This window comes from Leptinotarsa decemlineata, unplaced genomic scaffold (assembly GCF_025532065.1).
Source record: "Leptinotarsa decemlineata unplaced genomic scaffold, Ldec_3_MD MMD2_P_RNA_scaffold_5, whole genome shotgun sequence".
NCBI lineage: Eukaryota > Metazoa > Arthropoda > Insecta > Coleoptera > Chrysomelidae > Leptinotarsa > Leptinotarsa decemlineata.
The window spans coordinates 20209434-20228028 of NW_027412532.1; the positions used below are offsets into that span (position 1 = coordinate 20209434).

The 18595-nt window shown below is 33.2% G+C and overlaps 1 protein-coding gene across 2 annotated transcripts in view; it reads right to left on the reverse strand.

The window, feature by feature from the left end:
• Window positions 1-1445: 1445 nt before the first annotated feature.
• Window positions 1446-18595, reverse strand: part of bru3 (CUGBP Elav-like family member bruno 3) — a 256980-nt gene continuing 239830 nt past the window's right edge. For both annotated transcript variants that reach the window (XM_023166239.2, XM_074169682.1), the window contains 5 exons: window positions 15159-15320; window positions 14632-14733; window positions 8244-8321; window positions 4856-5014; window positions 1446-2433 (listed from right to left, as the gene is read on the reverse strand). In XM_023166239.2, the coding sequence (XP_023022007.2) occupies window positions 2306-2433; window positions 4856-5014; window positions 8244-8321; window positions 14632-14733; window positions 15159-15320 (629 nt within the window). In that variant the 3' untranslated portion in view covers window positions 1446-2305. The remainder of the gene's footprint in view (window positions 2434-4855; window positions 5015-8243; window positions 8322-14631; window positions 14734-15158; window positions 15321-18595) is intronic.

An 18595-nucleotide genomic window follows, 5' to 3' on the forward strand; every position in this document is an offset into this window, starting at 1 on the left:
CTTAACTTTATTAATTTTGATGGAACAATTACTCGGATCATTAGTCACCTAACTTCAGAACTATGAAGCTATGAAGTTATTAATACCATGCTTTCAGAAAACTAATCACTTCAATGAATCAAGTGAAACTTCACAAATATATTTTTATCTTCTCAAATATATTCAGATTCTGCAGATATGGCTCCAACATATTATTTATCAATATTTTCAATGTTTTAAAATGGAATGAAAAAGTAACAGCCTCAATCTTTGAAAACTATATTCCTACTTTACGTTCAAAGTATAGTCAATAGTGATGAAAACAAAATAGTTGACAAATTGCTCCAAGAACACTTTTTTAATTTCGTTTGATGTCATGAATGATCGCTATAGTTCCAATGTTATTTATTCGAGCTATTTGTGGGTTTATAACGGGGTATTCTTCATGAAGGAGCATGTCATTCAACTTTTGTTGGCTTTAATCAACTTTTTATATCATGGAAAGTTAAAAAGACAGAACACCATTCATGGTTTTTCTTTCGATAGTTCCCTGATGGAAGCTTTTGTTATTGAATTCTGAAACATGTGATGGTGGGAAGTCGTTTGATTTTTCCTGAATCTAGAAGACTGTCATCGTGGAAATTGAAAGTTACTGCTGTTTACGTTCTCTCAATCTTATTTGTTTTGGAGAGCAGAAATTCGTCTGCGAATTCGCTACAAAACTGTAGCTAGAGCTCTTTTTCACTAACCATCAGGTACCGCCCTACTAAAGTCATCTTCATTGTAGCTTGTCAGTCAGTTATAAGCATTCATATTTCGAATGCACCCCTGAAGAACATGTCTCCTAACGAATTAAGACTCCGAGCCTCTGTGACTAGCATTATCATCACAGAACACACCTGGACTAAATTTGGCAACTGAGCAGGCGGTCGCACCACCACCCCTAGAGACTTTTATATATCTTATTCGATTACAGTTAAACACACACATATACTTACAACGAATAGAGTAATCTCAAAATAAATACATATTTCACGTAACGAGAAGACAAAACGGCCTGTACAATCAAACACTGATTTGTTATTTAATCACAGCCCATTTGGAATTTCTCGGAGGGGAGAGTACGGTTTGGTGGCGCTACCGAACTGCGTACTTTTTGTTTTTTTATATAAGTTACACTCATAAGCATTAACGAATTCAAGAAATGTTTTTCTTATGGGGATATGTTATTTGTCATTTGATGAAACGGTTACCAATATTGAAAATGGAAGAAGGTGGTTTCTCGGTACAAAAATTTTCAATCACTTGATATCAATCGTTATTGGTACAATAAAATATATAGTGGTCTTCCCACAATACATTTAGATTTTGGAATTCCTTCAATAAAAAGGTCTTATTTATATTTTAATTGAAGCGATCCTATTTTAGCTCGTCTAGGCTAGTGTTGAATTACCAGTAATATAGAAGACATATGAAGTGTACTGAAATAGGAATAATAACCTGTATTTTTAAACAACAAGATCTAGAGGAAACAAGCAAATTTTACAAAAAATATTGAGCATGTCCATTCTAATAGCGTTTTTTTACAAATTTTGCTGACTCGTACTAAGTAATAAAAAGGTAGTCTTGTTCTATAAGTCAGTAAAAGCTCATTTTATGATTTGCTTTCCCGAAAATAAAACACAAACAACACACAAAATTTCCGGCCCTGCTGGGGACCACATCAGGTTTATAGAGTTCGGCAGAACCGAAAGAATTGTTGGACATTCAATAGATATTTAGTCCGAATAATGAATGTGTATGAAAGGAAACGAATTTTCAGTTTTACGCATGAGAGTATCGAAGAGTATGGAAAGAAGAGTTACATTAATATTGAATTGTTACACACTTTTATAGACTTTACATTGGACCAATAATGATTTTTATTAACATGATCGATATTTCAAAGCAGACGAATTTGAGATTTCCTGGAACTGTTGCATAAGCCAGTGGACGGATAGAAAAATGAGTGAGTAAACATCCAGAGATCACGACTGAACCGTTTTGAAGAAGTTTGGTAACCAATTCCCTTCAACTTATATGAGACAAATCCATTTGGTTTCGATCAATTGATAATGATTAATTTGAAATATGTACAATAGTCACTTGACGAAATATCCAAAAAACACATTTTTTTCGATTTTTGTTTGCTTATTAGTGGAACTTTTGTGCTCGGAGTACTACCAGGTATGTTTACAAGGTAAAACTAAGTGTTTATATAATATAGTGTATACTAGTGGCGGATGAGTACCCTGATTTGGGGAACCCACAGTTCTGAGGGCCAGGGTTAGTAGGGCCTGCTGGCATCCTTGGGCCTTTTCAGTTGAACTTTAAGACGCTTCATCCCAATTTGGAAGCCGTTCATCGCTTGGATTGCAGCTTGAGCACTTGCCGGGTTGTCAAATGATACAAACCCTGAAATTATTTATACTAAGTTATTATGGATGGAAATTACTACATATTAAATCAATGGGGGAAAAGCAACTTCAATACACTCGGTATATGCTGCCAGTGCAATGAATAAATACAGGATAGTTCATAAGTTATAGAATTGAGTTGAAAAATATACTGTTACGAGAGTGATCTAAAAAGTTTCTCACCCAACGAAGATAAAAGACATTTTTTTCATTTTTTTTTAACATAGTCTCTTTTTAACTATACAAACTTCTCCCAGTGATGCTCTCATCTCCGCAACCCCTCCAAATAGTACTCGGCGTTTTCCTCTGCAAAATAATTGTTCACGAGGAACATTCCCTCTTCATTTGATGAAAATCTCTGTCCTCCGAGCGCAATTTTTAGATGAAGGAACAAAAAGAAGTCGCTTGGGGCTATATCTGGCGAGTAAGGCGGATGGTCAAGCAGTTTAAACCGTAATTCGTGGATTTTCACCATGGCAACCGCTGTTGGTGCGTTGTCTTGGTGAACAAGATTTCCTTTTTCTGCAAATGTGTTCGTTTTTTTGCAAGTTCTGCCAAGTAATGTCAGCTTGTCAAGTAATGATGTGTAGTATGCTCCTGTAATGGTTTTTCCTTCTTGAAGATAATCGATTGGAATAACTCCATGGCTATCCCAAAAAACAGTTGCAATCACTTTCCTAGCAAAAAAAACAGTTTTTGCGTTTCTTTTGGAGCCAATTCCCCCTTTTTGAACTGTACAGTAACTAATCGGTGCCAAAACTCAGATTTATTGCGTCTAAACTTCGCCATTGAAGCGTTGGAAATGTTTATCTCAACACGTTTTATGTCTAACGTGAGCAAACGCGGCACCCAACGCGACAGCTTTTTCATGCCTAAATGTTGATTCAATATGTAACAAACACTTTCTTTTGGCATGTTCATAACCTATGCTTCAATACGGCGGTCGTGTAGTACTAGTTGGTGAACTTTGGCTATGTTCTCGTGGGCAGTTGCAGTTTTTGGACGTCCCGAACGTTTATCGTATGCCAAGCTCTTACGGCCACGTTGGAATTCAGCTTCCCAAAATGTTGCAGAATCACCATACATAGACACTAACTCATCTTCGAATTGCGTAGGGTTTAATGACTCGATTTGTCCATTTTCATAAAAACATTCACATCAACTCACTTAACAATTGCGCGTCCAAAATGTCTGAAACTTTGGCGAGTAACTGTCAACAGATGAACAACTAAATTAACTAGCTTTTATTTACGAGTGCAGCCATCTTCATGTTGAAATCGGAAACTTTTCAGACCCCCCTTGTATACATAGATTCAAATATTTCAATGATATATCACTTCATCTGCTGTAGGAAACAAAAATCAACCTGTAACGATTTACTTACACTTGTAGGTACATGAAGTCACTAATATTATTTCATATAGTCATCACTAAAGTCAATAAATTCTGAAAGGTTTAAATTAGAAGTAAAATTATTATATTTTTTATTATAAAATTCTCTGCTATACATCATGAAGATCGAATAAGTTTTGGAAGAGTTCCGATTTTCATTTCTTCGACAAACTTGAAAAATTAACAAATTTTAAAAATTCATTGATAGATTTCAGTTGATAGACTCGAACTTCGGAAGTTACAACTTGAAAAATTTCAAATGACCAATTTCGAACCTGTCAAGCCTAATTGATTGTATATCTGAAATTGAATGAGGAAGTGTTGAATAAGTAAAAAATATGTGAAAAATCATTACTTGAAGTTCTGTTTCAATAATTCTGTTTTCGTTCCTCTTTTAACCGGACTGTATATTTCTTTCGTTCTCTTGTTTTTCAAAAAAGTGATAGTCAGATTATCAAATATTTTTCAAATGCAGAACATTTTTGTTTGGTATAAATTATTTATTTTATGTGTAAAAAATAATTTATTGTCAATAATAAAATAATGGAAAGGAAATTTGGAACAGATACAATTTTTTGATGCTGAACTCGATTATCTATAAAAACAATTTTCCATCTCGTCAAATTCTATTGAATAGACTTGGTTTTTTGAATTTATTTCACAGATTATATTGAAATATGCCCTGCAAATTTTAGGAGACAAAAGGATCCAACTAGAATTCGTTAAATCTGAGAAACAGTATGTTTCTTGGGTTTGAAAATATGTTGAACTTCAATTATATGGAAAAACATTGAAAAATAAATGTTAATAATATTTCGTTTTGATTATTTTTACTAATTACTATTCCTTACTAACATATATCATTACAATAATAAATGAGAAATTGGAAAAATTGCATCGAAGGAAAACACAGGGAGAAACAATTGGAGAACGTTCAATGAACGTATAACAAATAGTCTTCAAAATCAAATGATGATCAAAAATGTGTTGTGAAAAGTCGAAAGAAAAACCTATTCTTCAATACTTACCGAAGCATTTGCTCTGATTTGTGGCACGGTCGATGAAAACTTTGGAGCTGATGACATTTCCAAAAGGCAGAAACATCTGCATCAACTCAGCGTCCCCAAACTCCTGAGGTAAATGATATATGAATAGATTACAACCTTCAGGACCGGATATTGAACAACCTGTGGATGGAAAAAATATATGTATCAATATTTAATGTCAAATTTCCATTATAATGTAAACATTCATTCGCTAAGCGATATTCATTTTAGTTACTTTGGAAGAAAGTAATGTTAATTTTGATTCAAGGTATTCCAGAAATTTAATGAAATACTTGCCTGGATGCTCAATCAGACGGTAAGCTAAAATAAAATAAATATCTAGGTGAATGGAAAATAAACAAATAAAAGTTGGTTGTGGCTAAGGATATATGTAGTGTTTATGAATAGGGCTCGGAAAGAGAGAAACTCATTGATGTTATGTGATGGAAACGGCCGATACTTGATGAAAATCCATAACGTAATCAAGAAACACTTTATTTTGAGATTGTATCTAACCAGTTTTACGAAAAAGCAACACGTTTTTCTAAACATTGATTTTTTCGAGCGTGTCTAAAGACACGCCCGAAGCAGCCATTGTATGGCGAAACACGTGTTGCGTTATTCTAAAACTGTTCAGTGAAAAACCCACTGTGAAGTGTTTTTTGAATACTCATTGATATTAGTCGAATGAAAACATTATTTTATTGTGGAACGAAAATTTGGCGAAAATATTTAATGAACAAAATGTTTACTAAGATAACAAAACCCTTCATTATTCCTTGAAGCAAATTAATGAAATTCTGAACCTGCCACTTATAATTCCAAAGTTATATTCTGTATTGAGATGTAAGAAATTAAACATTTATTTTATCATTGGTATTGAATTAAATATGAGGTGCTTCCTATAAGGTAGTTAGATACGAATGTTTTGCTGGTCTTTCAAAACCATCGCCCGAAAAATACTCAATCACACAGGGCACAGAAACTTGGATCTTATATCATTATTAAACTGTAAAAGGAATATTTTCAGGAGTTTCATACATTTTTGTACGATGATAGAGAAGTGAAAAATGGTGTTCTCAATGGTTTTTTGATCTCCAGAAGATATTCCATTTAAAACGAAAAATGAAGGGAAACGTCTGTATGTGATATCCCAGACCATAACATTTCTTTCTTCCATTACAGATTTTATTTCAATCCAAAGTTTATGAATTCATATATGGAAGCACATTGAATTATTTTGATTTTGGCAGCAGGCTGCTGTTTCGTCCACTTGTCTGCTAAAATATATCCAAACAGGCTACTCTTATCCGACTGTAAATTGAAAATACCTATACCAATGACACAACATCTATAACAAATAGGCGTTTAACGTGGCTAGCCAGTGCGGAAACATTCAATGCAATATTAAACATTTAACAAATAACATTTCGATATGCAACATCGTGGTTGAAGTTACAAAAAATAGTCACTTTCTAGGCATATATGATATGGAGATATTATCGTTCTTTTTCCCTGAGCTGCACAGTGATATGAAATGAGTACAGAAATAATAGGAATACGTATTAAATATAAAAGTTCTACACAATCCTGGATTTCTAAAAAAATCCCTCGAATTTTTGTCGAATATGCTAGAAATATCCAAAATTGGTGGTCTTTGAATTATCGTCCTAGACAAGGCTGCTGCAAGGCAAACAGTTCTGCAGCAGTACTTGAGACTATTAATTATATAATTTATGAAGACATGAAATATGCTTGTAAGACAATCAAAAATTGAGGCAGTTCATTTCCGAAATGATTTTCGACAGTATACCCTTATCCAACCTGAGGGTCGATTACCAACCAAGTGCGGGTTTTATTCGCACTATCTAGAGAGCTGTAGGTTCCCGACCCAGCACAAAGTTGATATCATTTGACAGAAAGTTACGGTAGTTGAAAATATTTTTATGCGATGAACACATTTGTTCCATTTCAAGCCACATTGGATGAGAGTGGTGCGTAATATTTCATTAATTGTAATGAGTCCTTTGAGCAAGGTGAGCTTGAAGCCTACTGAGGAATGGCAGGAAAACTAATCCAATACCATGCGAATTTTATAATTTTTGTCATGCCAGGTTTCTATCTTCTACAATATTATTTGAATCTGGTTCTTCCTGTGAAAATTCGGGTCGTATATATTGATTTTATTTTATATAGATTTCATTTCTTGGAGTTTTTGTCATTCATTTGTGAATATTTTCTCGAATAAACTTTTCTTGCCTTTCTGAACCCTGGAGATTTTTCCGAGCCGAATTATCTGGGCGATTAAAATTCACATAAGAAACATGAGCAGCATTTTAGCATATGAGGCCTCTCCTTAGTAGTTTCTAGTCATCAAAAAGTATTACATTTTTTTGGTGGGAAATATTGACAATATTTCCATAAGTGTATAACGTCTTAGATTGTTCAATCGGTATGTTTTCATGCGAATCTGTGATCCAAGAGTTTTTCCAAACTTTATTTTGGACGACCTGCACTCTCGACTGAAATCAGCAAACTCAATCCTTTCCATAATCGTATGAAATGGTGGCTTGTTATATTATAAATTAAACGATTTTGCATAGAGAAGTGCTAGGATATTCATGAATCTTTCAGTAGAACTTAAGTTGAAGTAACTTGAAAAATGGCACTGCCATGTGATATTTAGTGAATCTAATTAGAGTAGTAGATGGAAAAGCCCATCCAGATTTTATAAAAATTGAAAAATTATCTTGAAATGCATAATGCTTTTACAATTGATATCGAAAACACTGGTGTTAGTATCAAAAGCAATTCCTATCAGAAGATACAGATACAGCAGCTTCATGAAACATAAATGAAATTACAAAAATTCCGAGATACAGTTGATTTCTAATATTTCAAAAGTTAGCTTGGAACTGTAAAATTATTTTCATGATAGTATGAAATGAAATGACATGGAAATTGCCAATTTGCCCCTCTACGAGTTTGTAGTTTATGAGTACATTTGCTTTCTATATTACTCACTTTAAGGTTTTCGGGGGCTTATTTTCGGAAAATTCTACTTTTTGATATTCAGTGTCTTTCCTGTAGATTGAAAAACTGTTTTAACTTATCCAACGACACACTATCAGCATCTGCATGATCGAATTTACGAGTATTAATTCTTCGAAGTGGGAACTAGGATATTTTTTCAGTTCATATAACTGTTTTAAAATATTTTTATCGAACTAGAAAGTGAATACTGTCAATGACTTTGAGTGAAACAAAATTGGTTACACGAAAAGTGAACTATAAGAAATGTTGCAGATCGTTCATAATGATGGTAATTCTTCGGTAACTGTAGATGTTTTATTTTTTCGATGTCTCTTACCTTCTCTTTGTGCTGGAGCAACTGCAGACATTGGTTGTGGTATAGCCTGTGGGAATTGACCATAAACGGCGGGGTAAGCTGCCGACAAATATAAACAAATGACACCTATACTTTTCCGCCAATGCAATATCAACATGCTTGGATTGACAAGTTAACCAAACAATTTGAAAATGAATAATTTTTCGGATAGCCCATTATCGCTCCAGTTCGATTGAAGTTCAGTTAACTTGAAAATTGATCCAACAATGGTGAGAAATGAAAGGAGGAACTGGAAGTAACCGTTTTAAAAGTATCTTTTCCGATTAGTCACCACTGTTTGGTATGCACATTTTTATCCTACTAGTATTTGGAATATCTAGGTGATTGTAATAATGCGCGACTCTTTGCGTGAAACATTAGGAGAACGGTGCATTTTTATTATCTATTAATCCTGAAAATGACATCAATCCGTCTTAAGTTCGATTGGGAATTGTGGTGAAACAATAATACCTACGTATTTCAGAAGAAACTGAAAGCTATTTTGGTTCATCAAAACGTAGTAATGTTTATCGTATCTTATTAAACATTCAGTATACTGAGAGAAGAATTGAAATTCGAGTGTATGCATGTGAACGGTGTGTACGGTGAGAGATAGAGAGTAGGTTGAATGGGGAATATTCCTCAAATAGGGTTATTACAGGAAATGCAAGTTTGAACAAAATAAAGTTGGGTTTGATTCATGAGTTTTTCAAATTAATTTCGAAAAGTATTCAAATTGATGTTTCAAATGTTGGGTTTTGATTCTTAAAGGGATTTGTTTCTAATTCACATATTGGCAACAGCGCCTATATGAAGTTGAAATAATTTATACGTACCTAGATATTCTACTTCAAAAAAGAAAAATTATCTTTATAAATCAACAATTAAGGCAAAATATAAATTATAGTTCAATACCAACTCCACAAGCCACATAAACAACAGTTGTTTTGTTATTTATTTACATAGAGGAAGATAGGTTAGGTGCACAAAATGTCATATATCACAGAATATCTCGGAACTCGAAACATAAGTAAATAGAACACCACGCCTCTGAAATATGTCATCTCTGTTTGTCTCATACAGGTAACAGATTCATTGCCCTTTATTAGCTATAACCGATGCTGCCAAATGGTGGAATAGAAACGAATCCCTTTAAATGTTGAATGCATTATTTCATTCCTCTTTTTTAAGTATTCAAATAATTTTTTAAAGAAAAAGGTTGAAATGATAAGTTCAAAATGCATTGTTTTAGAGCTCTTCTATGAAAATTACTTGAATTTCGTCAGGAGGAACATTCCCCATTGTGGCAAAGTTGACCGTTTTCGATTACTATCGAATGAAAAATTGACACCGGAGAAATACGGAAACACCCCAAATTTTGAAATTATAATTTTTGACGTATTTTTTTGAATCAAAGCGATATTGAAAATCGGTTTAAACTTTGTGTTGTAACTTCCATTGGACTATCAAAATATGATATGAAATTTTATGAAGGTTGTCGTATGATTTAGACTATTTAGAATTATACATACCTACTGACTTGTACTTTTCATAGTAGTTTTATAGTTGGTAATGATCTTCCTAAAACTTTTGTCGAATATCGAGTTTAGTTTAACCGTATGAGATAATTAAATAGGTATCGTCGTTATTTACTACGTCCCTGATAATAGTTTCAATATAAGGAATTCTTACTCTATTGAAAACCACTACTGGTATTTAAGTGTTTAAGTTTCTGAGAAATTTTGAATGTAATCCGGAAAACTCATTAAAATTATATATGCCAGCAAAAGCACATATCCAATGTTTTTCTCCAGTAACTTCAAAATTGAAAATGTGTTCCAGTTCATTTTTCTCAAACCATATCTCGTATTTTTTATTGCTGAATGACTTCGTATCTAACAAAGCAGGAGTAGAAATGGTGGCTGGAAGTTCTATGGAGGGGAACAGGTACCAGTGAGAATTGATTTCTTTCGATGAATATCAGGGCAGTAATAATAATTTATAACATGACTATCGAATTATCATCGAAAATGACAAAGAAACCTGAATTTTACGATAATATATGAACATTATCGAACAAAAATACAGGATTGTATTGAAAATACAAATAGTTTAGGGTATATAAAACTCGTTTGAAAAGTCTACGATTATATTCTGATGCCCAATGCATATTGATAAGGCATAATGTAACCATATCTCAAATATTCCTGCATAGAAAAGATAAAACAAAAAATAGTATTTGAAACCATAAAAAAGCAGAGTAAAATTCTCAATATCATCCAATAGTACCACAATTTTACATACCCTCTATCTCATACCGTTTACGAGATCCTCATGCATATATTTGAATTTATTTGAATAGTCCCGTATATATCACTCAGTTTCACAGAGTGATATGAACGTAAATTTGGTTTAGCTTTTGTAATTAAGATTCGTTCATTTATGGTAAAATTCTGTACTTGAAATAATGAAGCACTATTCTTCAACATGAACATCTGAAATTAAATCTAATGAAAATTACTTTTTGTAATATTACAATTGTTCCGCTGTTGAGAATTAGAGAGCTATACAGAGGTTCAGTTTCCTTCTTGTAATCCACCAGATATTGTTTTTTGAGATTTTTAATCTGGAATTCAGATGAAAACAGATAATAAAATATAAAATTTTGCTATCAACTGCTGAAAGAACGGCAAATACTTTGATATAACAATCTTAATGTGGATCTAACAACTCAGTTACATGATTGTCAGTAACACTTTTGACGAAAGGAAGTTTCACGTTTTTTTCTCCATGTTCTTTTATCAAATATTATACCGTCCTTTTTCAACACCACCTGTAGAGGGAACATGAAATCAAGTTTTGATTAAATCAAACAGGTAGCCATAGAACTTAAAAAACAAGAGTCGATTAACGATAGAGATGACATTGGATATTTCGAAAATATGGAATTCAACTAAAAAAAAAAATTGGCGACAAACGATTGATAATGATTCAATAGTTTATTATCAACCTTTTATTTTAATATTTAATATGATTTCTACGTTTTAGGTGTCGCATCTCCAAATTCACCCGCGGAGGCCTATTTTCGGGGTTAAATTAGAATTATAAATAATAGAGATTGAGTTTCGAGAGGTGGGACATTTTTTTTTTGAAATTTACTCCTCTTCAAAGATATTTGTTAATTTCCCAATACTATACAGTTTTTAAAATATTTGCAAAAAATGAAGCCATCGCACACAATTTTCCGACCATTTTCAAACGTCGCTGACATATTTTAAATTACAAACTGTTAAGATTCTGAATGGTAAAAATTAAAAAAAAAGTTCGTTTGATCAAGTCATTAAAAGTGAGAATGGATATCCGTCCCTATGAAGATGCCATCTATGAGATCGACAAAAAACTCGAACTTTGCTTATCCAAGAGAAACAAGTGTCTCCACCGCGGTGTGTTGCGAATCCAGATCGTCGAATATGTTCATGTATACATACATTTAATAATGAAATTAATGCATGGATACTTTATTTTGAAGTGAAATTGACAGATGAAACTCTCAAGATAGCGACTAAGTGCCATATGAGAAAAAAAAATTGAATGGAGAGGGGGTCTTGTATAACATAATTTTGAAGCTCCTGAAGAATACTCCATAACCCTAGAATATGAAGTCAATATCTTCACCTATTACAAAATGGCGGAAAGTTTAATAATTTCCTGAAGACAAACACATTAATATCGATATTTCTTGCAATATTCCTTTTAATCTGCCATATGACAATTCCAACAACCCGATAAGGTTTGTTAAGTTATTATTTATTTATGAAAACGACAAAATATGTCTGTATGACAATGAACATCATTTTTCAGATAGAATATTCTCATTTGGTTTTGTTAAGTTATTCTTTGTTTATGAAAATGACAAAAAATGTCAGTACGACAATGAATATGAACTGAAGAGGTTATATTTTTAGGAGTGATTAATTTTTGGAAAAAAGATTTTGGCTTTCTACTACTCCATCTTGATACAAAAAACAAGGATGAGGGAATCTTCCAAGGAAAGGAAGGAATCAATTTTAAAATAAGTAACTCTATACATGGATTTGTAGGTCATGAAAAAAGTAACTTTCAGACACAAACTGAAAGAAAGTCCTCCTGAAACAGCTACTTTCATATAAACATCGAATTACACGAAAGAGAAAAAATTCTTTCGAAACAAATACTTCTATATGAACACTGAATTATACAGAAGATACTTTCTCTACTCAGTTTGTATTTCAAACATTCGTTCCACAACGAATGTTTGGGACTGGGAAACCTTATTGTAGGACCTCTATTTATTGATCAAAATTCAAAAGGAGAACTGTATTTGAGTATGCTGGAAACTACTGTTGACCCTCTCATCACTGAAATCGTCGAAGCGAATCCTAATGAATTCGATATGGATATCGTATTCCAACAAGATGGAGCACCACCACATTACTCCAAACAAGTAAGAAACTATTTGGATACTACTTTTCCCGGTCGTTGGATTGGCCGTCGACACCTTTGAACTTCTTTTATTGGGCTATTTGAAGCAAAAGGTGTGTGAAACTGAACCTTCTTCAATATTGGATATATGGCAGAGAATAATAAATATGTTTAGAGATATTGACGTAACTGTGTTCGACAATGTTCGGCGTGAAATATCGGATAGACTGTTCATATGTCAAGAAGTTCAAGGCAGCCATTTCGAGCATCTTCTGAACTGACCTCAAGCTTATTACCTCATATTATGTAGTTAAATGTCAATGTATTCAGGCAACTATTAAAAGTTCAGCCATTTTGTAGTAGTTGAAGATATTGACATTATATTCTAGAGTTGTGAAGCATTCGTCAGGAGCTTCAAAAAGATGTGTCACAAGACCCCCTTTCCATTTAATTTTTTTCCCAGATGGCGTCCAGTCGCCATCTTGAGAGTTTCATCTGCCAATTTCATGCATTAATTTCATTATCCCAAATTTAAATTTTTTGAGTAGGCCCGTTCAAAAAATATAAGGGCGGGGGCATTAAAGAAAAGTACTGTATAATTAGGCTTGATCCCTACAAAGATAAATGAGTCTAACAATGCCCATGATTCATCCTAGCACCATTGATGGCAAGTCGAAACAAGGCTGTGTGGTGGTGTATCACGAATACATCGTTTTTGGATTAAAAGATTCCTCATGCGGCTGTATTCGTATACATTTATCGACAACCAACTCGCAGAATTTATTGAACATTTTGTTAAAAACTTGGATGAAAACTCGTTGAGGCATATGTTAATGAAATGCCTTTATTGAAAATATTCATTATCCACCTACGTTCATTTCTTACGTCACAAATTTTCATTGACGTCTATGGGTATTTATAGTATAATCGATTTTATTTCGTTTAATATTCAATAATAATGATAATCGACTTTATTCTTCACAAAGGATATAGAAAATCTTATCTGTATTCACATTAATTGAAGAAAAACTTATGATGAAACGGCGAAATGTGAGCTAAAGCTGTTTTTCAATTCAACTTTGGATTTTTATTTTTCACAGTAATTAGCAATGTGTGTGACATATTTCAAATATTTCCAATCAAAATGAGAAAGCTTCAGGAGGGTAGTTAGTATAGCAAGATTTAATATCATCTGGTTTTCCTAATAAAATATATCATCAAAAGAATAGTGCAACATCCTTCAAGGCAGCGTAATATTTTTTGGGAAAATGAATATTTAAAATTGATGAAATTCGAAACATTCTCCTTGTTGTTCCAACAAAAAGATCTGGCAAAAGCCTGTCGCAAATTACTCTACTGGCTAATACAATGACGGATATTGAATTATATCGACAGACATTTGTTCAAGTTTCGATGAAATTAATCTATCCTGCATTGAAGAGGGGCGATACTCCGAAACCGGTCTGTAAGTGATCAGAATTTTTTCTGTGAGGAAACTTTCACAAATGTCTGTTAGATAAAAATCAATGTCCATAGTGGTATTAATTATTTTTCACTAGGCATTTACCACATCTTACTGTGTAGAAACTTTGGGAGAGGCCAATGTTTCCCTTTTTTTTATTGATAAGTGTGTATTTCTCCTCGGCTTAGTCATTTTACTTATTTTGATTTCGGCTAGCGTTGTTGAAATATACGAAAATAACCCAGTGTAGAATTATCACTTATTAACGGTCAACATCAAAAATTGACACAAAGATAGGGGATGAAGCAACAACATCTAACATAAAATTTCTTGAAACATCAAAACACTTAGTGAGAAACAGGCTAAACATATATATATGTACACCCTTTACACATACGTTCCTCTAAAATATTAGTACACAATAAGAACAGGAATAAATATACGTACCGACACCTGGATATGCAGGCTGCATTCCTGGATATGCAGTGTGTTGAATCGTCGCTTCTCCGTTCGGCAAACCTTGTGCTGGGATGGACAGATGAAGCGCATCTGAAATACCAAAAAAATCAAATGAAATATGTTACACATGAGATAACTGATAATGTGGAAGAGAAACACCTCGTTTTCTTATTTCTCAAAGTACTTTTGTACTGTGGCGTTTTCAAACTTCCCCGATATTATAAAAAAATCTTTATAAATTAATGAATGACCATTCTAATGGTGGATCCTGAGAGTCAAATGTGGTTTTTATGCCTGACATTTTGTCTACTACTGCGGTAGATATTACTAAAGGCGATGAAACAACAGACAAAGTGGTTTGGTTGTTCTTACATGAGAGCACTGTCTGTTGCTTCATAACCTTTGATGATATCTACCGCGGCAGAAGACGAAACATCAGACATAAAAAAATGCAGACCACGGTCAACAAACCCGGACTTGAAAAGTTTGGACATATTAGATACACTAATACTTACGTGCTTGATAAGTCTGTGGAGGAATCCCATTCGTGTAAACTTGCTCCTGACCGCCTGGTTGGCCATTTGGAGTTTGTGCCGCCATGTTGAATGTTGGCATTGTGGGGGAGGGTAGACTTGGTATTGTGCCGTTCACGGGTTGGCCATTGCCTGAAGGTACATCTAAAAACATGAATACTGACAAAAAACAAATTGTTACAAGCTACAGCCAAAGCCGTTCAAAATTATAACAGTAGTAATAACATATGAAATTATAAAGGGAAGATGGCCGTGATTGCAATCCCAGATGATACATCTGAAATAGAAATAATCTCTAAACTGCATATATTGTTGCTATTATTGCTATATATTGTGGCTGAATTGAGAGGTCTACTCACAAAATTCAAGTACTTAGTGGAATTTTTGGATATGAAAAACTTAAAAAAACTGTACTATGCACTTGTGAAATTTTTTACGGAATCTTTGGTTGGGGAGGTGTAACAGATACATAATTTGAGTATCATACAGAAATGGATCCTGAGAATAATTTTGAAGAAGAACATTAAATGTTAGTGGTTCTTCAGTTCTCCAGCTGCCCTCTACGACTAATGAGGATGAGATTTGGACTGCTGAACCAGAAACCATTGTTGATACATAAGACAGTCCAGTAACAAGCTATTTTTAGAGACCATTTTTTTTGATACAAGAGAAATATTTTGTCAACGAATTCTAATGTATATCTGTAAAAATAAAATCAAGTTAACACCCATCGACCACCAATATGAAAAACTCGAATAAAAAATGAAAACATGAAAGTTCCAACCTGCGAAAAAAACAGCCGGTCAACGCTCAGCACAATATCTTGCATCAAGAATATACAATTTACTGCCAGAAAATCTCAAATCTATCAAATGTTAAAATACCATGTAAAACATGTTAAATGCCATGTAAAACAATGGATGGACACTACAGATAGAAACATATTTAATAACATTAAAAACCTACAGTTTCTACAATAAACAGTTACACTCCAAATCACATAAATAGGACAAATATCTGACTATGACAACCTGTTTTTCTATCTGTCTTTTTCTATTTTCGAAAATAAACATTATTATTATTATTATTACTATCTTAGTGTGAGTTGATTTTCCGACAAATGAATATGAAAAAACTTCACTTATGAGAAACATGTGCAGATGAAGACTTTCTTTAATATTGAACAAATGTCTACTCGTATCATCAACCAACTATTGCTATAATTCTGTTGATTTATAATAAACTAGCGAACCGCCCCGGCTCTGCACGGGAGCAATGTTGATACTAAATATACATATAAATGCGTGCGATCGCTCCTAATCGCAACCGCTGTGTCCCTAACTCTTCGAAAATATTCATTCGAATTATACGCTGTGAAAGGCCTTGTTGATCTATATTAAATGCACAATGTATTTAAGGTACTTAATTGGATAAGGATTAATGCTGTATTGCTTAAAATCGCTTCGTAAATAACCCATTATTTCTCGGACTTTTCATAGACATTTTCAAGGTGTATAATACTGTAGTACATCCAGCCAGAGTTTGCAATGTAAGCGAAAAAAAAGTCATCCGAAAGGAGTATATTTAATATGAAATATATTTTTTTGTTTTCTGAAGTATAAAGGCGAAATTAATGATCAGAATTGTTACTGGCAAGTTAGATGAATGCCCATCTAAATATTATCCAAACGCAGCAACATTTCTGTAAACATTAAGTAATTTGTTCAACATATTTCATCATGCAAAAAAGTTTTTTGATTTCAGAAGACAAAAAACCATGAATGTCAAGAATATATACGGTTTTAATCAAATTAAAATCAGATTTGAGAACATTACGCATGAACCATAATTTATATGTAGAGAATATACATTTTCGTCAGTATGGAAATTAACTCTTAATAAAAAATATATCACGAATGTACCAAATTTAATGACTTGAAATGATTTTATAAAATTTTGATAAGCAAATGATCGACTGAATATTCTAAACTAATAAATATGAAGCAAAATATTTGTTTGTTAGTGGCGAATAAACTCAAAAACTGCTAATCATCTTCGGAAAGTTACATCATCAGCGAGTAAAACGACTGTATCAATAAGAAAACCTTGCAAAAATTTCATTATTGTAAAACTAAGGTATCAGAGATTTTCCTGTAAAAGTCATTCATTAGGCGTGCAAGCTGAGTAATATAATAAAATTCTTCGACATGTGGTATCGGGATTTCACTTTAAATTATTATACACCGAAGCATTTGCTTGAAAATAAAAAAATAGAATTATGGAGTTAAACATATTTTGATCTATTGAGCTTGTTGTACGAATATACCATGTGTCACAGACTTATAGTACACCTCCCTTTTTTTCTTTATTCTTTCACCTATTTTTACGGAACTTTTTGCACGTAATTTGAGATTTTTTTCAACTCCTGGTTTTTCCGAAAATCTTATCAACGTTTAATTTTCAAATAGAACACCCTGTATATTATTACATTTTTGAAATCTACACAATTTTCTGAATCCAATGATACCCCAATCTCGATATTTTAAGTGTTAAGACGCTCGGTTTATTTTTCGAACTAGAGAGCCATGAAAATTATTAAATATTTTTGCAATTTAATAAAGGTAAGTTAATGAGGTGGCTATGAATTACAAACAACTTTTGACATTTCTATAAACTGACATTGTTTGTTAGGTACTGAAAACATTGTTGTCAATCGGATTTCTAACAGAAATAAGTTAAAAATGCCACAACTGTATAACAGAAACGAGAAAGTAGATATGCTATTGATTTATGGGGAATGTCGGCAAAATGCAGTTGCGGCTCACCGGTTATACTCGGAGCGATATCCCGCACGACAATGTCCGGCTAGAAATTATTTCAATCGTCTTGAATAGGAGTTCAGACGTTAGCCTGATCATAATGAGGGTATTGAAAATTTTTATTATATCTGAAGAAATGGAAATGAATGTCCTCATGAGATTGGAAATCGATAAAACAGTATCTCTTAGGCAGCTGGCAGCTGGCTTTTGAGTTGGATATCAGTCGTGAAAGTGTAAGAAGAATTGTAAAAAAACATCGATTTTTAAAATATCAACTTCATCAACATCTGTATGACGCCGATAGCGTAAGAAGGGTGGAATATTGCAGATGGGTTCTACACAATAATGTGCAGCCCAATAATGAGTTTTTGAAAACAACTGTATTCTTAGATGAGTCAAGATTCACCAATCTTGGTTTCTTTAATAGACAGAATACACGATATTGGGCACAAGAAAATCAGAATTTGTTTCGGCAGGGAAATTTCCAAGAACATTTTGGATTCAATGTCTGGCTGGGAATAGTAGGGGTTAGGATAATTGGCCCCATAATATTTGATGGTCCTTTGAGTGGTGATAAATACCTAGGTTTTCTCAGAAATG